Source organism: Lissotriton helveticus, chromosome 2_1 (assembly GCF_964261635.1).
Source record: "Lissotriton helveticus chromosome 2_1, aLisHel1.1, whole genome shotgun sequence".
Classification (NCBI taxonomy): domain Eukaryota; kingdom Metazoa; phylum Chordata; class Amphibia; order Caudata; family Salamandridae; genus Lissotriton; species Lissotriton helveticus.
Window position 1 is genome coordinate 163376074 of NC_136059.1, and position 22832 is coordinate 163398905.

At 46.2% G+C, this 22832-nt stretch overlaps 1 protein-coding gene across 1 annotated transcript in view; it reads left to right on the forward strand.

The window, feature by feature from the left end:
• The first annotated feature begins 3319 nt into the window (after nucleotides 1–3319).
• The window catches only part of FANCG (FA complementation group G), a 288288-nt gene continuing 268775 nt past the window's right edge, over nucleotides 3320–22832 (forward strand). The window contains exon 1 of the mRNA XM_078674680.1: nucleotides 3320–3350. Coding sequence (XP_078530806.1) covers nucleotides 3336–3350 — 15 coding nt within the window. The 5' untranslated portion in view covers nucleotides 3320–3335. The remainder of the gene's footprint in view (nucleotides 3351–22832) is intronic.

Below are 22832 nucleotides of genomic sequence, written 5' to 3' on the forward strand. Positions count from 1 at the left end.
ATGGTTTGCCCGACGTGCCTTTGCTATGTCTCAATATATGTGCTCCAGTGGATTTTGAGAAATTAACGTTTAAAAAAATATATATATCTGTGACAGCGCTCCGGTTAGCGCCCCGGTTCGCGTACCTGACGCGTAACGGAACTTCGCGAAGCGAAGCTGATTGGCTCTCGGTGTCTGTCAACATTCTAAACAGTCCGGAGCGGCCACCATCTTGTCTCTCGGTACGATCGAGAGACAAGATGTGGTGAAAAACGAAGGGGGAAATGAAGGAAAGGGGGCAAGGTAGACCACTCCTGACCCCCTAGGATTGATGAGGGGGATATTAAAGTGCCCCGCGGGGCACAAAATAAAAGAATTTTTTTTTTTGCGATTTTACGCCGTAGAGGCGCGTCCCGGTACGCGAACCGGGCAGCTCACCGGGCAGCTCACCGGGCAGCTAACCGGGCAGCTAACCGGCAGCGTAGCTGTCAACATTGTAAACAGTCCGGAGCGGCCGCCATCTTGTCTCTCGGAAGGTTCGAGAGACAAGATGTGGTGAAAAAAGAAGGGGGAAATGAAGGAAAGGGGGCAAGGTAAACCCCTAGGCTTGATGAGGGGGATATTAAAGTCCCCCGCGATTTTTCGCGGTAGAGGCGCTTCCCGGTACGCGAACCGGGCAGCTAACCGGCAGCGTAACGGGAGTCCGCCATCTTGTGTTTTTGGAGCGTCCGGTTCGCGTACCGGGTAGCGTCCCGGTAAGCGTAACAAGGGGAACACCAAGAGAAACAGTAAAAAAAAAATTAAGGGAATAGATTTCCAGCAAACTTGGCAAAATTGTAGGGACTGTTTGTTTGATGTGCCTTTGCAAGGCCTCAAGATATGTGCACGTGTGGATTTTGTCTAATTAAGGTTAAAAAAAATATATATATCTGTAAGCGTGCTCCGGCACGCTTACGTTACGGGTTTTGTTTGCGCTGCAGAGCCGATACGTCACGGTTATGCGACGCGTCATGAGGCGTCTCACGTGGCTACGTGATACGTCACGTAATAAAGAATATATTTTACAGCTATAGATATTAGCTTTTAAAAAACCAATGAAATTCACTGAAAAAACCATAGGTTATAGACCATATATAGTTAGGAATTTGCATTTACAAAACCTTGAAAATTCACTGAAAAAACCATAGGTTAGAGACCATATATAGTTAGCTGGACATTTTATTGACATAAAACCAATGAAATTCCATATATAGTTAGTTGCACTAACTATATATCGCGCACCCGCAATCCACTGCTGATGATGTCACATATTACATCATTCATGACATGGTCAGTGACATCACTGATGACATCACTGATGACATCTCAAATGACATCACTGATGACATCACTGATGACATCTCAAATGACATCACTGATGACATCATGACACACCAATACCAGTTACTACATACGCACTCACTGATTCCTACGTCTACACACACATTCACTCATTCACCCATACAATCACTCATACATACAGTCACTCATTATTACAACACTATCATATGCACTCATACACCTAGTCAGTCCTGTGAAGAATCAATCACACTTCGATTTCCTCATCTATACAGTTAAACACAGAACACCATACTTTTCACACATATACTAACACATACTTACTCTCTTATACAATCACTGATACAAGTACACATTGATATGCACAGAGTCACACACCTCCCAGCCAGCCACACACACACTCAGTCATCCATACATCCACTCATTCTTCAATATGTAAAACATATTTAAACTTTACAAAAACACACAGACACTAGATGATGTCATCAGTGATGTCATTTGAGATGTCATCAGTGATGTCATCAGTGATGTCATTTGAGATGTCATCAGTGATGTCATCAGTGATGTCACTGACCATGTCATGAATGATGTAATATGTGACATCATCAGCAGTGGATTGCGGGTGCGCGATATATAGTTAGTGCAACTAACTATATATGGAATTTCATTGGTTTTATGTCAATAAAATGTCCAGCTAACTATATATGGTCTCTAACCTATGGTTTTTTCAGTGAATTTTCAAGGTTTTGTAAATGCAAATTCCTAACTATATATGGTCTATAACCTATGGTTTTTTCAGTGAATATATATATATATATATATATATATATATATGGTCACCCCTGGCGATGGGGGACATGGGTGTCATTTAGGGGTCACAAGAGGTCACAGCAGCAACCCCTGGCTTGCCCCTTGCGACCCCTGGCACTGCCTTTGAGACCCCTGGCCTCAGAGTGGCAAAATCAGTGCAGGAAGACAGTGCCAGCTCGTCCTTATGGATTAATATATATATATAAAATCCACTATTAGTGTAATAATATAGACAGAATACAAAGACAGTGCAGCCCCAACTGACGCCTCTGGGTCTCGGGCACTGATTTTGCTACCTCTGATGCCAGGGGTCTCAAAGGCAGTGCCAGGGTTGTCGCAGCTGTGGCCCCTGGCGACTCCTAAATTATGTCTATGCCCCCCCAACCCTGGGGGTGAACATTAGCTTGATACACACATTTTATGTTGAGTTTTGGCAGCGTATTCTTTATGCAGGCTGACACAATATTTTTATTCAACGTTCCTCAGCAGAGCTGTACTTTTACTGTGTTTCCTCATATCCAATCTAACCTCTTCTTTAGTAACCTGGGACCTGTCACTATTGTCACTTTGTTTCTGACCGGTGGAAGGATTATTGAAGAGGTTTACATAATGGCTAATGCTGAAAGCAGCAGAGATCAATCACACAGTACCACATACACTGCCATATCAGTTCACTTGATGGAACTTTGTGACAGTAAGTAACTGCTCAAATAATGAAAGGAAAGACAAGCACAAACATTATTTTACCCACCATTAGTCACAAATCAGCACCTTCGGAGACAGAGAAGACCCAGTGTTAATCTGTGTACAACACATCAACTGCTGATCCTTATTTATAGATAGGTCTCCAGTTATTTGCTTTCTTCTTGCATTTTGCAATTATGCAGAAACAAGACAATTAAGGGCGCATCTCAATATTTAGTCCAAACATTCCTATCTACTCTTATTTTGCAAATCTTCCCAATGCTTCCCTCTTTTGCATCCTTAGAGTGTTTAAGGTACTAACCGTACTTTAGATATGTGCACTTTATTTTTGCCAATTAAATAGTCATCAGACAATGATGTAATGTAACTGAACATGGGTATCAATAATTACTAATATTGCAATTCTCTTTGGAAGGATGCCAGACTAACTGACCATGCCCGGGATTAAAGCCATGTAACTGCAGGTATTATCCAGCTGTGCAGTGGAGGTATTCATCTGTCTGATGTACACCTTTTGGGTATGTATGCTACATATTCCTTGTACAGCAATACAGGTATAAGAACCACAGCGTTAGTGAGCTTTGAAGTCTTCGCTTCAAAGAGGATGGTTTTGCTGCTACTAGGGTCTATTTTAAGGGAATTTCAATGCCTATATGTTTGAAAACTGGCGTTCTTGGCGGTGTCGAAAGGATCACGCCAGGGTTCTCCCCAGTGTTGGAAGACACCCTGTGACACTTCAGAATGCAGGCAGTATTTGTGATCCGCTATGCAACATCGACTGAGTTCCCCGCCCTGGTGTTTAAAGGTCCTGCCGGGTGGTGTATGACCACGGAAGTGCCCTGATGATTCAGCCATTTACAGATTTATGGGCACAGTCGGTGGTGTTTGTTGTGAGAACCTGCACCTGTGTCCCCATGATGGATGGGAGGAAAGCTTTCAGTGCCAAGCGAATCGTCCACAACTCCAAAAAATGTATGTGGAGGTCGATTTCTGTCGGATATCAGAAGCCTCAGATCCCCACCTCTCCCAGACGATCTTCCCAACCCCGCAATTATACATCTGTTACAACTGTTTGCTCTGGGTGGGAGAAGGGTTGCAGGAGAAGGCTGAGTATTCACGGACAGCCTTGTGTCTCCTTCCTATCTGCTTATTAACTGGTGGGCATGATCCTAGCTTAGCCACGGTGCCCAGCAATATGTCAGTTAGGGCCTCACTTAAAGACCAGAGGGGTTTCTGAGATGTGTGCCGTAGCTATTTGACCTCTGTTAGCATGTTTCTCCTGAACTCCTGAACTCAGTAGTAGGTAGTTGTAGGTCTAGGAGGTCTGCTGCTCTCCAAATGACCATGGAAAAAAAACAGATTCTTCTGTTGATGGGTGAATAGAGACCAGTGTCATGAAGGTGGTTTTCATTCTAACAGATCGAGTACACCTACTTTCGCTGACCCCCTAGAATGAGTAGGTTGTAGCAACTTATCTCAGATGTTACTTGAGTCAGTTTTCCTGTGCCATACATAATCTGTACGATGTGAGTCAGGGATGTGTGATGTCAGCGTTGCTCTTCAACCTAGTCATCAAATGGGTTATGAGACGGACAACTGAAGACCAATCCAGAGACATCAGATGGCCTTATTCTCTACACTGGAGTACCTTGACTATGCAGATGCCATAGACTTGCTCTACTACACACACCAGCAACATATGCAACAGAAGAAGTTTCACCTCAGCTATATACAGCAAGTGGACCTGAAGATCTGCATGAAGAAATCAGAAGCAGTTCCACCCATTATCCCAGAACTTTCACCAATCAAGGTGGATGGAGAGGACCTAGCCATGACTGAGGAGTTTACCTACCTAGACAGTACCATCTGACATGAAGGAGAGGCAAGCAGTGACATCAGGAGCAGACTGAACAAGGTCAGGAATGTCTTCAGGATGCTAAACAATGTGTGGAAGTGATCCCAGTAAAGTACCAACAACAGGCTGAGGCTTTTTACCAGAGCTGTATTCTTTCCACACTCTTCTATGGATCAAAATGCTGGTGGATGACAAAAAGTGACATTACCAAACTGACCGCCTTCCACAATATTAACCTTAGAAGAATCTTGCATTCTGTTGCTGCGACCCATCTCCAATTAGATACTTCTCTCCAAATGCAAGCAGGAGACCATTGTCACCATCATTATCAAAAAGATGCCGATGGATATGACACATCATCAGAGAAGAAGAAGACTCTTGTACTTATTGTAAGAGTCGACACCTCCATTTTTTGCCTTAAAGGGTTTCTCAGTGGGAGAAAAGGAAAGCCAAAAATAAAAAGCAAGAGAGTACAGAAAGAAGTTGGAACAGAACCAGGACATTGCCGAAAAATCCCTGAGCTGGGAAAAGGCGGCCATGATTAGAATGGCTGTAGCTCCCCTGGCACAGAAGGTGGCGGCACCAATGGGGGTACTGCCGCAGAGGTTCAGAAAAGAAAAAGCACGTAGCAGCAAGATCTGAGGAAGTAGTACGAAGAACTCACAAAGGCGGGACCAGGTTGCAATCCCTCCTCCGTTCCCAGGAGTAGCTATGCCACGGGGTCAACAAGGGTCGGTCCTGTGCCCAGTGGAAGACACACCTCACCACTGTCATGCAGTTTCCACTTCCCAGTAGGAACTGCGCTCTTATTGGGCAACATAAACATAGGGATGGTGCCAGACTGATTCCGGGCACCACCACGGGATATGTTGTCTTATAAACCAGCTAGCTTAAAGTGACATAATAAGCACCTCTAAACTCAGACAGGTAGCAAATGTTTTTGGCAACCATAGAACATGACAACCCTGAAGGGGGTCATAGTAACAGATCTAGAACCCTTTCACTCGGTCACTTGTGCCCGCTATCTCTCAGACAAATATACTAGGAATACACAAAAGGGTATTTTCAATATTTATTGAACCATTGAGATTCTTGTACAGATTACATGGGCTGCAATGATCAATAGACCGAAGCAGATGAATGTGATTAGCAATATAAGGACAGTGCACAAAATAAAACAGCTCCACTATCTTGCTAAAACAATGTATATATGCAAGCATATAAACCAATATATATATAGTGTACTCATACTATGTATTCCCTAACCAGGATGCCTAGGGTTATGTATGTGTTTTGCCAAGAATCCTCTATTGGATGATTCAAACCCCCTTTACCTGAAGGGAAAGAATGTAGGTACCCATCTTGGTCACAGGTTGGAAATACCTCCTCGCAGAGGGATCAGCATGCCACTGGGCTGAGGTTTCAGCGTGTAGTGACCTTGCAATGCAGGGCTCGAAAAATCATAAAAAATGCATTAGACCCGCAGGTCTAGTAACCTACAAAATCTCCTCGACCTAACTGAAATGCACTTGACCTCTGACTCTGAAAGCTGAGCAAATGTGACAAGTTAACAAGATTTAAAAACATTTTTATTGCTCATTTACTTTGTATGCAATAAAGATGCCTTTAAATCTTGCTATCTTGTCACATTTCCTCTGCTTTCAGAGGCAGAGGTCACGTGTCAGTTTGTATTCCTATTCGCCAGAAAGGGCGAGTAGGACCTAAAAATAGCTTGCCCTGAATAAATCCGACTTGCAAATGCGAGCGTTCGAGTGAATTTTTCGTGCCTTGCAAGGACACCAAGCGCTTCGCTACCAAACCCGGAAAAACTTGTTTATTTATAACAAAAAGCATCCTTCCTCCAAGCCGAGACCTTAGTCAGGCCGCTAATTTTTATAAACTATTGACAGCTGCGTTGTCTCATGGACAAATAACAAACAACTGCATTTCCACAATGTATGTTCTGACTTTGCAGGGGATGTTCAAGGTGTCATGATAGTGTTATTACGGAGTGGAATTTGTAAGCAATGTAGTTTCAGAGAAACAAATCCTACACTACCACACAAACAAATTTGTGTAAAAAGTCATTCTGGGAAAGAGAAGGCAACTTAGGAAACATATACATGTTTAAAATGGCAGTGTTTCTCTCTGGGCCTAACTAAGACACATGACACCACCCACATGTGTCCTGTGCTGTCAGTAACTCGTCAATCCGAGGAAGAACCCACCATAACAGTGCTAGTAAATAACATGCCCTATAACTTCCTAATTGACACAGGGTCAACAAAATCCTGCCTGAAAGAAGGGATCATCCCCCTATCCAAAGACTCTATGGACACTCAGGGGTTCTTGGGCACGATTATGGGAGTCCCTGTCACAAAAGACCTAGAGTTGGATGTTGGGGCCAGCCGTGTAAAGGGACAAATGCTACATCATCCCTCCTTCACAACTAATCTCTCAGGAAAAGACTTACTGGCCAAACTATACATGGCCATTCATTTCTCGGAAGACGGGACAATGACCTGCTCGACCCCAGGGTTATACCATTATGATTCATGTCCTTAAACTGCCCCCATGCAACAGATGGGCCGATGAGAGCATTGCCCACTGACCTGTCCGCCCTCACTAATGCTCTCCTCACAATTATAGCCAACACACCAGAATTGCTGGGGCAGAAGTTACAACTACCCCACAAATTTGTGTTCCGCAGGGAAGTACATCATGACTTGGAACCTCAATAGGAAGTACTGTTGTGCTTGGAGGTCGCTGAAATACAGCCTGGTTATGGGGCCTTACTGGCCATTGACCAAGCGAATGTGATGTGGGCGTATATCATCTTCGTTACCCCCGGTTGCAGTGTTAGGGATGTAACAGATGATCAGTTGTTTTTTTTTTTTTTTATTGAGCAGAAGGAGGTTAAAATACAATTCATGAATGAAGAATTTAGAGCAATGGAAATGAAAACAAGGTTAAGAGAAAGCTTCTTCTTCAAATAGGGTCACACAAGAGTAAAAACATAATTGAAGATCAAGTTAAAAAGGGGGGAGAGATTTAAGATACATAAAACTCAAAAGCAGTCATTATTGTAATCCTTATTACACAAAATATTAATTAATTATTTTTTCAAGTACAAGCAATGTGCAACATCCGCAAACTTTGATCATAAAGTGCAAGTGCAATTAAGTACAGTCCAACCTAATACAGGCAATGTGCAACATCCGCAAACTTTGAGTGTAACGTGCAAGTGCAAAATAGTGCAATCCAACCTGGAATAAAGTGCTTAAGCTAAAGAATTTTTTTTTCTTGTTTAATTAAGTCTAGCAACATTTCATGACTGCTTTAAAAAAAAAATCATATAGATTTAGTTTTAGTATTCAATCTAATTTTTAACTTAACCCCCCTTTTATTGCCTCCAGATTCTCAAAATACTTCCATTTTCTTTCAAAACTTCTGACTGCTCCCACTCTACAGGCATATGCTTTTTCGAAATTCCCGGACCTCCTCATTTTGTTCAACCATTTTAGATGGGATGGAGGTTCCTTGGATTTCCAATTTTGGAGTATTAACCCCTTCACTGCGGCGGCTATTCCGCCGCAGTGCTAAGGGGGCGGGCGGCCGCGCGGCGGCCGCATGCTGGTGACGGAACCGCTCCGTCACCAGCGTCGGTTGAGCTATGCTGGTGACGGAGCGGTTCCGTCATGGCCCGCCCCCCGCTCAATAGAACCCTCAGCGCAGGCGCGGAATTCGCGCCGCGCATGAGCGTTCTATCGAGCGGGGCGGGCCATGACGGAACCGCTCCGTCATCAGCACAGCGCACCCGCAGCTGATGACGGAGCGGTTCCGTCATCAGCGTGCAAGGGGTTAAGGAACGAGCAACTGTACAAGAAATAAACACAAATATTTCCTCGTTATCATTGAGAGTACCACTATCTTTTGATATACCAAAGAGGGCCAATTCCGCTGAGGGTATTAGTGTTTTCCCTAAAGCCTCCTCAATGTCTTTGAGTATGGCCTCCCAAAAGGATTTCAGTTGAGGACAAGAAAAAAAGGTATGGAGCCAACCCCCCTGGCCGGCAGCTTGGCATCTAAAACATTTATTCTCGACCTCTGGAAACCTTTTCTCGAGTGCTTCCGGAGTCCAGTACGCTAGCCAACGGGACAAGAAGGCCATCCTCTTAAGGTTAGCGGAACGTAGTGATTTATAGGCTAACAAACTTATAGTTTCCCATTCCTTAGTTGTTAAATTACATTGAGTTTGTCTAAATATTTTCTCAAGATGGGTATCCACCGTGTCTAATTGACCGGCACAATGGAGCCTTTTGTACCAATTTCCTATGCCGGAGATTTTAACCTCATAAAGGAGTATTACCGGCTCACCCATTGTGGGGAGATGTCAACCAATAGTTTGTCTCAGAAAGTGAACGATTTGTAGAAATTCAAAAACGTTGGTTGCATGGGAGTGTTTATTCTAGCCAATACTTCTTGCCATGAGATGATTCTTTCTGGACAAAGAAGTGTCTTCGCTCCCGAAATCCCAAATTCTCCCAATTTAGTATTCGACTACTACTAATTTGGAGGCCCAAACCGAAACACTCTCGTAAGCTTAAAAACTGGGAAGCTGAGGTGCTCAGATTTTTCTTGAAAAAGGACTGTAATCTAGATAGATATTCTTTTATGGTCTTATATCTCGTCCTTTTAGGAATTTTTGCGATCTTTAAAAATACCTGGGTTTGAGAATCGGACTCTTGTAGCATTTTTACTAAGAAGTAGTTATCTCGTTTGTTTTTTGGACCTATCAGACCTGCCACCAAGTCTAAAAAGGCTGCCTCATAATATGTTTTTATGTGTGGAAGAGCAAACCCCCCCTGGTCGACTGGGAGTTGAATCACGGATAGCTTTACCCTAGGGGTCTTTCCACCCCAGACAAAACAGATGATCAGTTGTTGAAATGCTAGAGGGCCTCGGAAATAGTTTTCACTGACGCAATCAAGATTAGGGTAGGACTACAGAATGGGACCCCGCTGCACATGACAGTAGTTACCACAGGTCAGGAGCAAGACTTGTCAACAGTACCGCTCCAATAATGAGCCCTATGACTTAGGTCTCATCAATACCATCAAACCCATAAGGATAATGTTGCAGCGAGGCGCCATCTTATCTCGAGTGCATCAGCACCCGCTCTCTAAAAAAGCTGTCTAGGGTATAGCGCCCACAATCTCACCACTAATCAATCCGGGGGTCATCCATGTGGTAGCATCTCCCACCAACACGCCGATCTTCCCAGTCAGAAAGACTAAAGGGGGGACCTGGAGCCTAGTACAGGACCAATGCCACCTTAATGACATTGTGGTACCAGAATTCCCGGTAGTGCCAGACCCCTCCATTATCCTAACTAATATCCCCACTGACGACACCCACTTCTTTGTGATAGATATCAAGAATGCATTCTTTGGCATCCTGCTGCACCCCAACAGCCTGTACCTGACTGTGTTCACATTTCGAGGGATTAAGCTGCTATACTGCAGACTACCACCAGGGTATTGTGAGTCCCCCAGTATCTTCAATTGAATACTGAGGAAGGATCTCGTAACTTCCAGTCAAGCTGTACCCTGATACAGTACACGAACGTCATTTTAATATTCAGCCCCTCTGAAAACATATGTCGCCAGGACACAATAGCCCTCCTCACTGCACTTGCCAAGAGGGGCTACAAAGTAGAGAAGGGAAAGATGCAGATTGTGCAGCAGGAGGTTAACTATTGAGTCAACTAATATCAGTGGCCAGCCGACGGGTGCAGCAGAGCATGAAAACTCTATCAGGGCTATGCAACCACCACAAATGAAAAGGGTGAAAAGGGGTATGCAAATGTTTTTAGGATTGTGTAATTACATGCGGCAATGAATGTTTAACTATAGCAAACTCATTGTAACCCCCCCCCCCGGCTCGGGTCATGAAATAGGCGAAAGCCGGCAACGAGAAACTGAACTGACGTGGACACCCAGGATGCACGATACATTCTGTAAGCTCAAAATAGAGATAACGTGCTCCAGTGTGTTAGGATCACTCGATAATAAGAAGGAATTCTTCTTATTGAGCCACAGTGACGGGCGAGTCATTTCAGCAGTCTTGGTGCAAAAGTATCCCTTGGGGCACAAGCCCCTTGCATACTACAGCGGGCTTTTGGATTCAGGCATGCAGGGCCACTTTCCATGTGAACAGGCGCTGGCAGCTTTCCAGCCCCATTGTAATGGTGGCACCTCTGACACTGTATGATGAACATTTTGTGCTTGTGGTCAAACAAAAGAGCACGAGCACGCTAACTACGCAATGGGTCTCAGGCTACGAGCTGATGCTCATCAAAAAACACAAATTCCCTCACGACCTCTTAATATCTCTACACAACAACTATATGTTTTAGGCAGCTTATTTTAAACACAAGGTGACTTCATATATGTTTCTTTTTAGAATTTTTATTATTTATTTTTTATCATTTCTTTATACTCTTACTTCATTTCATAGAAATATTTTACAAAAAAACACATAAAATTGATAAAGCAATTAATATGCAGATATCGTACAGACAATAGAAACTAATACTAATTTACCAAATACTCATGCAACCACTATCATACATACTACATTCACTCTTCATTCTGTATCGGAGGGATCACGTTTAGTTATGTGATCTAATACGCAAGGTCGACGCGTTTCGGTGGGTTGTGACCACCTTCCTCAGGACCTCTTAGCAGAATAATCGATCTCTCCAAAGAAAATTAAACGTTCTGTATCGACATCTAGACAACTACGGTGATGTAGCTCATCATTTCTATTCGAGTTTAACTTATAGCAGTCAGTGTGCTATCCGCTTTGTCATTGGGTATCTCAACATAAAATATGATGATAATGACTTGAAAAAACCGCAGATGTAGGAATCATCAAAGGGTTGGTCCTATGAATGTGTGTTTCTACTGTTTAATTTATAGAGGACAGCTTATTATTCTGTTCCTTTGTATTCTTTGAACCACTGGTACGTGTTCTTAATGTCCTGGTTTGTCCAATTCGTTTCTGTTTTGTACGTCTCAGTTTGTATGTCGTATGTACATCAAGAGATCCTCACTGTGAAACCCCTACAGGACATTAAGAACACGTACCAGTGGTTCAAAGAATACAAAGGAACAGAATAATAAGCTGTCCTCTATAAATTAAACAGTAGAAACACACATTCATAGGACCAACCCTTTGATGATTCCTACATCTGCGTTTTTTTCAAGTCATTATCATCATATTTTATGTTGAGTTACCCAATGACAAAGCGGATAGCACACTAACTGCTATAAGTTAAACTCGAATAGAAATGATGAGCTACATCACCGTAGTTCTCTAGATGTCGATACAGAACGTTTAATTTTCTTTGGAGAGATCGATTATTCTGCTAAGAGGTCCTGAGGAAGGTGGTCACAACCCACCGAAACGCGTCGACCTTGCGTATTAGATCACATAACTATACGTGATCCCTCCGATACAGAATGAAGAGTGAATGTAGTATGTATGATAGTGGTTGCATGAGTATTTGGTAAATTAGTATTAGTTTCTATTGTCTGTACGATATCTGCATATTAATTGCTTTATCAATTTTATGTGTTTTTTTGTAAAATATTTCTATGAAATGAAGTAAGAGTATAAAGAAATGATAAAAAATAAATAATAAAAATTCTAAAAAGAAACATATATGAAGTCACCTTGTGTTTAAAATAAGCTGCCTAAAACATATAGTTGTTGTGTAGAGATATTAAGAGGTCGTGAGGGAATTTGTGTTTTTTGATGTTGTTTTCCCCTTTTTCCCTGACCTTGAAAGTATATTCAGAGGGGGTCCCATATTCATGTTAATACGAGCTGATGCTCTCCAGTCCATCATTAAAAATAGTGTGGTGTCATCTAGTGAACCCGGCCACCTTCCCAGCCCATGAATTTCAGGAGGGGGAGAAGACCCATGACTGTGTAACATACACTCCGATGTGATCAGCCAGGCAGAAGAAGATCCCATCTCAGACAGTAAGACACTGTTTATCAGCGAGTAATCCATGAGAGACCAGGAGACAGAGGTGAGACACACTGGTGCTGCAGTAGTTATGGCTTGTAGGCACATGCCCTCAGACATGCTGCAACTCACCGTGCAGCTTACTCTCCTCCCCCAACTCTTAGCACATGCTGTAGAGCTGACAGCACTGAGTGAAGCCCTCACCCTGAGCATGGAGAAAACAGTAACAATTTACTCAGACTATGTCACCACCACAGTGTACTCTAGCCTAGTGAGGTGGAAACCTACACTCAAGGTCGTATCGTCAGCTATGCCAAGACCAACTGGGCCTTTCAGGGAGTGACACGTCGACTTCCTCAATATGATCTATTGATGTGCTAACTACCGATACCTGATTCTAGTAGTCTTCCCATACTCAAGGTGGATCGAAGATGGTCCTTGTGTGCACTGTAACGCCAAAGCAGCGGCTACGTTCCTCATCAGGGAAGTAATACCCTGCTGGGGGATACCAGACGTCATTCGGTCAGACAATAGAAAGCATTTCGTCAACACCATGTTCGACCACATCTGTACCCTGCTAGGACTAACACATAAATTTGCCTCAGCATACCACCCACAATGCAACTGCATTGTTGATAGACTCAACAGCAAGTGAAAAACAAAATAAGCAAAATTTGTGCTAGACATAATAAAAGTGCCTTACTCACACTCTGAAACGCACCAAGCAACGACCACCATCTCAAAAAAGATTGCGTCTAGTAGATTGAGGGGTACGTCCATCCCAAAAACCCTGACCAAACTAAGTTCAAAATCTAGCTGCCAAGCACTGGGAGTTGAGTTACAAGTATATCTCTCAGAACTAAAAGAAATGCTAAGTTCCTATCATAACAGGGTAATCACTGGACCACTAAGTGCACCACTGCCAAGCTACCATATCAAACACCCCAACCTGGACAAGAAGTCGATGTTCTGAATTTTTTTAAGAAAGTAGAAGCAAGCCAAGTTTGAAGGACCCTACTGGGTGATTTTCACAACACCAACAGCTCTCAAGGTGGAGGGGGAAATGCATGGCTTTATCTTCCTGATATTTGACTGAAATCTTCAACAACAAACCCCCCCCATGAACTGCACTGTTTAAATTTTTGATCAAACTATTAAACTAAAACACCCACTGCCCAGAGTATCACATACATCTCCCGTAGATACATATCAAAGACCTGCAATGCTCAATTACAAGTTATGTTTTTTGCTCTTCCATGTACCCTCTGTCTAGTTCAGGTACTGCTGCATCTATTTGCTTCTAAAGAACCGCCTAGCCAAATGAAGTCTGTTCAGAAACTATCACAGTGCTTGCGTAGGGTTCTCTCCCCTGCCACTTATAATTCCACCAACCCAAAAACTAATATTCCACATGCACTACACAGCACCCTTTTACACAACACGTGGTATCAGCACATGACCATCTAGGGCTCCAAAATATCAGCTGGGTCGTGTTACGTCTGTTAGAGGATACTGCATGCAGTAGGCGCAGATCAACTATATGTGTCCTAAGAGGTGGCCCCTGAAAGAGCAAAATGCCTTCTCTACTTATACCTATGCAGAATCAAGGCCAAAATCTAGCCCAACAAGGTAGAACCCTACGGAATAGTAGTGAATCTGACCCTATTTGAGACCAACCCAACACCTCTATACCTTTTTACGAAACCTACCAATATTTAAACTGAGCCAGACAGGATGCACACAAGGGGTACCATAGGGGAGGATGCTGTTTGGCCCCTAAGAATTCCTAGAGAAGAAGTTCTTGGAAGTATCAAATTTTGGCTGGGCTCAGTACAAGAACATTCCAGAGGAATTCAGACTGCTCTCGGATACACAAGTATTGACAGGAGCGCCAATACCCTTCTTCGCTGTGCAGACAAAAGCTAATGCCCACTGATTCCAGATCACCGGGTGGGATTTGCTTAAAATGATGAACAGCACTGAGCTTGGCCTTAATTTGATCAAGGAAGAACTGAGGGTGATGCAGCATCTGTATGTGCTAGACTTAATGACTGTGATGGAGGGAGGGATGTATTCAAGATTGGTACTTCATGATGCAGGTTTATCCCAGGAGGGTGATGCAGCATCTGTATGTGCTAGACTTAATGACTGTGATGGAGGGAGGGATGTGTTCAAGATTGGTACTTCATGATGCACGTTTATCCCAGGGAATGACCTGAGTAATTGGACATTGACTCTTGCCATCCAAGCACCGCACCTTTACAAAGATACATGTGTGAGGAGAGAGGTGCCTCAGAGCAGGAGTAGTTCTCGAATTGGTTATCCTGGCTCCCCCGGTGGCTTTCCAGACTGTGCACGTTGTTGCTACCTGTTTTCATAGTGTACTTGTTTGTGTGTGGTTCCATGGAATTGGGGATTTCCTATTGTAAAAATGCAGTCCTCAAATTGGGTAGAATGCAAATAGCTAGGAAAGTAGTGTGAGAAGTTGGCCTGGTATATGATGGTCACTATTCTAGTGAGCACCTTGCACCAGTCCAAACAACCCTTATGGTGATGGTTGTAAAGTCAACCTTATAGACCAGCTATCCTAGTGGTAGCATGGACAAAGCAGTCTTAGGCTAAACTCAAGAGGGCATGTGAAGCCATATGCAAACCTTTTAATATCAAATGAAAGGACACCACACAGGTTATATATTCAAAATATATATGTATTTATTTCTAAACAACCCCCTGAACTCTTTATGAGCCCAGGAGCACAAGCGCATAACAAGTAACTTAATATAACATACAAAAGTTGCACAAATATGGATAGGCCCTGGTGGCCCGCTAAACCATATACTAAAATAGTGGTATAAGAACCACGTCACGAATAATGGTAAGGCCTAGGGCCTTGGAAATCGCTGGGGCTACACTGGACTAACAGTTGTTAGGAAGCAGGAGGCCCACGGGATGCGGGTGCAGTGTCTAAATGCACACGCGTGCACACATAGAAGTCAATGGGTGCGTAAAGTTAGAAAGTTAAAGATTTAGGAGTCTTCCGACTGGACTAGAAACGAACCACTTGAAACTAGGACAGGAGTGTAAACCTTTACAGGAGCACCGCAGTACTCGACCAGCAGAACTCCCTGCGAAGCGGTTGCTCCTTGCTCACCTCCCGACCTACAAGCGCCACTGCGGTATCGTAGCGCTGACTATTCATTCACTGGCAATATCTTTCATTTGGCATTTTACTCTCTCGTGATTAAGCGCCCATTCCCCCAGCGTAGCGCTCCGCATTAGCGTAGTTGATAGCAGTTTAGTGCAGATATTGTCTCAGGCGTATTGTGCTGTTACTGCTGTTGTCCATCTCAGGAATTTTAATATTATTTGCTACCTGTGTGCATAGCGCCGCTGTTTTGACTGATCGCATTTGTTTTGGTGCATTTACTTTGCCCTCGCATAGCGTCGTGTTGTTGTTTGGGAGCCCTCCATTTTGTTGTGCCTGCAGCCCGTCCCTCCCCCTTCGCTAACGCCTCCCAGCTCACCCTCCCACGCTCCGCCCCCTCCATCTTCCATTTATGGCCAATGCCCCCACGCGCAGCGTCCACGCGCTACGGCCGCGCCGAAGGTGCGCCAAAGGTAAGCCCGTCTACGCCCGTCCGCGCCTGGACCGCGCCCAGCGCAATACCCCCTGGTCCTCGTAATGCCCACCCCTCCCGCATTACTTACGATGCCACCACCCTCCTAGCCCTCAACCCCTGCCGTTCCCCCAACTGCGTCCAAGCCGCTCCTGGACACACCCATGGACCCTTCTCCTGCAACTCCTGCAAGTTCGACAGCACCAAGAACAACACCTCATCCACGAACACACAACAGACATCCAACCCCAACCACCTAAAATGCATCCTGCTCAACACCCGCTCGGTCCACAGGCACGCCATTGACCTCTGGAATCTACTAGACAGCATCTCTCCGGACGTCGCCTTCCTAACAGAAACATGGATGAATGCCTCTTCAGCCCCAGACATCACCATCGCCATCCCGGAAGGCTATAAGATCATTCGCAAGGACCGTACCGGCCACACAGGAGGAGGCACCGCTATCGTCCATAAGAAATCCATCCGCATCTCAACCAGCTCAGACATCAATCTCGCCAACACTGAACACCTTCACTTCCAGATCCACATCGACCCCAAGACCACACTCAGAGGCACCCTCCTTTACAGGCCACCAGGACCCCGCGCACAATTCAGTGAAGACATCATGGACTTCATCACTCCACACGCGCTCCCCTCCGAAGATTACATCCTTTTGGGAGACCTCAACTTTCACCTTGAAAAGAACAACGACCGCAACACCATCACCCTTTTAGACAACCTCGCCAACCTCGGACTTAAACAACTCGTCACTACCCCCACCCACATCGCAGGTCACACACTCGACCCTATCTTCACCTCCAGCAAACATGTCTCCTTCAGCCACACCACAGCTCTCCTCTGGACTGACCACAGCTGCGTTCACTTTACCTACAACAAGCCCACATCCAACAACCACCCCCAACCCACTCTGCAAAGAAACTGGAATAAAATCACCATCGACCAGATCTCCTCTTCTCTTCTTCAAAACCCCCCAGTCCACTCCTCAAACCCAGACCAAGCAGCCACCAACCTCACCCAATGGTTATCCAACAGCGCAAACATCCTAGCACCACTGAAAAAACGACAAATCAAACTAGGCAGCAAGAAGGCTCCCTGGTTCAACGAGGATCTTAAGAAATCCAAGAAACTCTGTCGATCCCTTGAGAAAGCCTGGAAAAAAGACCCAACCACCAGCACCAAGGACGCCTTCACAAACGCCACCCGCATACACCACCAACTGATCCGGAATGCCAAAAAAGCCGCTTTCAAGGACCGACTAGATACCAACGCCCACAACAGCAAAGAATTATTCAACATCGTCAAGGAATTTACCAACCCCTCAGCCAACTCCAACGACATCACCCCCTCTCAAGCCCTCTGCGACTCCCTAGCCCTATTCTTCCACAACAAAATTGCAGACATCCACAACAGCTTCGACAACCAACCCAAAGACCAACCCACCCTACCCCCTGCAGGACCCCCACCCCCCCTGAACATCCTCAATGACTGGAAGCCAATCTCCACTGAGGACACCATCCGTCTGATGAACTCCATCCACTCAGGATCCCCCACAGACCCATGCCCTCACCACATCTTTAACAAAGCAAACTCCATCATAGCACCGCACCTCCGAGACGTCATCAACTGCTCCTTCAACTCCGCAACCTTCCCGGAAAGCTGGAAGCATGCCGAACTCAGCGCCCTCCTGAAAAAACCCACAGCTGACCCCACCGAACTCAAAAACTACCGCCCTATCTCACTCCTTCCTTTCCCGGCCAAAGTCATCGAGAAAGCGGTCAACATCCAGCTCGCCGCATTCCTCGAAACCAACAAATCCCTCGACTCCTCACAGTCCGGCTTCCGAGCCAAACACAGCACTGAAACCGCCCTCATCGCAGCAACAGACGACATTCGAACTCTACTGGACAATGGAGACACAGTCGCCCTCATCCTCCTCGACCTCTCCGCAGCCTTCGACACGGTCTGTCACAGCACCCTTTTACAACGCCTCAGAAACGTCGGAATCCAAGGAAAAGCACTGGAATGGATCACCTCGTTCCTCACCGGAAGAACCCAGAAAGTCCGCCTTCCACCATTCAAGTCAGAGGCCACTGAAGTCATCTGCGGTGTACCTCAAGGATCTTCACTCAGCCCCACCCTCTTCAACGTATACATGAGCCCCCTCGCGGTCATCGCTCGCCAACACAACCTCAACATCATCTCCTACGCCGACGACACTCAACTGATCCTATCACTCACCAGAGACCCTAACACTGCCAAAACCAACCTGCATGAAGGAATGAAAGAAGTAGCAGAATGGATGAAGCACAGCCGTCTGAAACTGAACTCAGACAAAACTGAAGTCCTCATCCTAGGCACCTCCCCCTCCGCCTGGGACGACTCTTGGTGGCCAGAGGCCCTTGGAAAAGCACCCATCCCGACGGACCACGCACGGAACCTGGGCGTCATCCTGGACTCTTCACTCTCGATGAACAGACAAGTCAACGCCGTTTCTTCATCTTGCTTCAACATTCTTCGCATGCTCAAAAAAACATTTCGCTGGATCCCCACCGAAACTAGAAAAACAGTCACCCACGCCCTGGTCACGAGCCGACTGGACTACGGAAACACCCTCTACGCCGGTACCACCACTAAACTCCAGAAAAAACTCCAACGCATCCAGAACGCTTCAGCCAGGCTCATATTAGACATCCCGCGCAATGAACACATCTCTGATCACCTGAAAAACCTCCACTGGCTCCCCGTCAATAAGAGGATTACCTTCCGGCTCCTTACCCACGCACACAAAGCACTCTACGAAACCGGACCCGAATGCCTCAACACACGACTGTCCTTCTACACCCCCTCCCGCCAGCTACGATCCTCCAACCAAGCCCTTGCCACTGTACCTCGCATCAACAAAACCACCATGGGAGGTAGATCCTTCTCCTACCTAGCAGCTAAAACCTGGAACTCACTTCCCACTCACCTTCGCCTTACTCAGAACCACCTAGCATTCAGAAAGCAACTTAAAACGTGGATATTTGACAAATAATTCCCCTTCCTTCTTCAAGCGCCTTGAGACCCTCTGGGTATGTAGCGCGCTATATAAATTTTCTGACTTGACTTGACTTGACTCGCGTTACCTCACCCACAGGAAACGGGTGCATAGGTGTCAAAGTGTGTCGGGTTTCGTCGTGGAGTTCTATGGAGCCTTGGAGAAAAGATGCTGCAGGCGACCAGGAGAGAAGAGTCCGGTTGGATCCAAGGGCAGATCGAGGATGAAGAGTACCTGAAAGCAGAGGGGACAGAGTCTGGGTCACCAGCCAGTGACCAGGATGGAACCAGGAAGGAACCAGGCGATGTTGGGATGCGATCAGGTGCTGTCGGAAGTTTGTCTCCGCTGCCACGTGGACCAGGAGGTGTCGACGACGACCAGGAGCTGGGCACGGACTGTCCCACGAAGGCTCTCGCTGTTGGCGGTGTCGGTTCTCGATTCGGAATCAACAGGCCTTGGCAAATGAACCCACGCAGGAATCGAAGATGGCTTCTGGATCAGCTTGTATAAAAAAAAAAAAAAAAAAATTCTGGATCAGACCAGCAAGGTCTCATGGGCTGCTCCTTTTCAGGGGAGCAAGGGCCAGTCTGGAGCAACCTGACCAGTGTTGGAAATTCAAAGATTCGTCGTCGCAGAGGCCACTAGCCAACGGGCAAGTGACCGGACAGACGCGTCGAGCAGGAAAATACAAAAGGGCCCCACGCAGCACTCGGTGAATGTGGAGTGGTGATCTTCGGTGCAATGGATGCTCGGGGCTGGGGCTTCTCAATCCCCAATGCACAACTTTGAGGGTGCCTCAGTAGCTGCACGGAAAGCGATTCGCTGGCTTTCCAAGATGGCCGGTCCCACGTCTCTCGTCGCCTCCACGGGTCTCAGCTTTGCTGGGGCTGTGGATCGGGCTGTTAGATGTCTGGAAGTTCAGGTCTTGTCAGGCTCTGAAGTTCGAGCTCCGGCGGGAGCAACGACAAAGCAAACCGTTGAGCGCTAGTTGGTGCCAGCTTGCACAGGGTGGTCACTCCTTGACCACAAGGGAGATTCTTCAGTCTTCTACGTCGAGTAGGATGTCGAAGGGTCCAGAGTTTCGTATCAGAGTTTCAGTCAGGATTATCTAAAGTCTTGGGACTCAGCTCCTACCTATATACCAAATCTAGGGGCTGGATTACCTGCTAGGTCCCTCCTATGGGTGGGACCCAGGAAGGTGCTGGTTACACCCCTTTCCCTTTGTCCAGTTTCGTGCCAGAGCTGGGGCTGGAGTGCCCCAGCACCGGTTTGAACTGGCCTATGCATGGGACACCTGTGTGCCCCAGGCAGTGTCTAGTTTCATTCAGCCCTTCCTGCCCCAATACACTATCTCCTGTCTGGGGTGGTGCTAGCACCTCCTTGTGACAGCAAACCTATTGTCCAAGCCTTCCTCGCTGGAAGGACTCCCAGCAGCAGGAGGTCAGACTTGTGTCTGTGGCAGCAGCATCCATTTTGTGATGCTGAGGCTCTGCTTACCTTTAACCGGGATTAATGGAAGTAACATGTCTTTTCCCTCTAGAAGGGTGGAATGCTACCCCCGTCGCCAGAATTGGCGAGGGGGTAGTATTCCAAAGCATATGACACCTTACACGACATGTTTCGATAAAGCCAAACCAAAGTTAGCATCTGACCGTGAGGTACATAATGCACTTAAGAGTATATGGTATGGCAATATCCTAGAACAGCTATAAGGACATGGTTCCGAAAGCTGCAGACAGGCTCAGCTCATGCTAGAGCACCATCTCACATAAAACCAAGCACTCTGCCTTCAGGATTGTTAAGGCCTGCCATAGGAGTGACTTATAGGTGCATATGTGTCCAGATATAGGTTTAGACATAGGAATACTATATCTAAGCAAGGGGTGATTACACGACCTTGCCCCAGCTGAGTGATCAGCCAGTTGTGTCAGTTTGGATGGCCAGCCAGGGGTGGCAAAAGATATGCTGCAGCCCCTGGTAGGCCTTGGATACACCTATTCCCTGGGTACCTATAGTACACTATACAGGGGCTCATAAGGTGACCCAATATCCAATTAGGTATGTACCTAAGGTACATGGAGTCCATTTTACAGAAAGAGCAGATAGCCTGGGTCCCTGATTAGCAGGATCCCAGGCCAACTAAGTCGAAAACCAGCTAAACACAAGGCAGAAAAATCTGGGGTAACCATAGTCAGGTATCCACCTTCCTACATAACCTCCCCCCCCCCCAAACGAAAGGAGATAAGGCTATCCTTGACCAGTTAAGCCTATATTGCCTAAGTGGCCATATAAGGAAGTACCTGCACTAGCATGGTTACCCCCTGTCTCATGGTCCTCTAAGCAATCCCTCACCCTAGGGGTATCAGAGGGTCTCCCCCATAGGGAATCTCTACCTGTGGTGTGTTTTGGCAAAGTAAAAGGCTGGTGTTGAGATGGAGTACTGAAGTGAGGCTCCACTAATGTAGGGCTCAGCTTCCTCCAATCAGTATCCACCATGTGTGCCTTTCTTTCCATGACTGAGTTGCACTGTGCTCTCAGGGTCAACCTCTGGCTGCCTACAGCTGGAGGCTGTGTCCCTTTTGTTGGCTTACTGGAGGGACAGGTCAGGTTTGGGGCCTTTGGGTCCCAGGTTTGGCTGTGCCCAACAGTGTCCATCTGGGGGAGGTTCCTAACTAGGTGTAAGGGAGATCCCTCAGGAGTTTCTGAAATGTTCACCTTGCTAGGTCTGCTAGCTTTGGTGCCCCTAATCTGCTGATGGTTGTGTTCTGGTGGACAGGGGGCCCTTTGGGGTTCACTGGCCTCCCTGTCCTCAACAGCCCTGGGCTGACTGAGGCAGGGTAGAGAGGGGCAGGTTACCTGGTCCAGACTGGGTTCCACCTTGGAAGGGTCCACTGACAACAGGGGCTCTGCCAGGCTAGGCCTGACTACCTCTGGGGCAGTTCCTTCACAAGGGGTAGGGTCAGTTCCCTGAGGAGGCTGACTCTCACCTAATGTCTGGTGGGAGGGAGACTTGTCTTACTCCCCAATGTTCTCTGTCTGAGTGGAGTGATCCATAGTTTCAGGCTTCACAACACTAAAATCTGTCTGAGTTTGGGCTGTGGCCATCACAGCCCCACCAACCTTTTCAGGAAGGGACTCAGTTTGAGTTTGGGCTGTTACCATCACAGCCCTGTCAATCTGTCTAGGGAAGGAATCTGCTTGAGATTGGGCTGAGACTAGCACAGCCCTACCAACCTTTTCAGGAAGGATATCCTGAGCTGGGGCTGTGGCCATCAATGCCCCACTAACCTTTCCATGGAGATTTACCATTTTAGAATGGGTTTCTTGTTCTACCTCAGCCCAGGCTGAGATTTCCAGATCATTTCCCAGTAGACAACCTACAGGCAAGTTTGTAGACACTGCCACTCTCTTGGGGCCAGTGACACCTCCCCA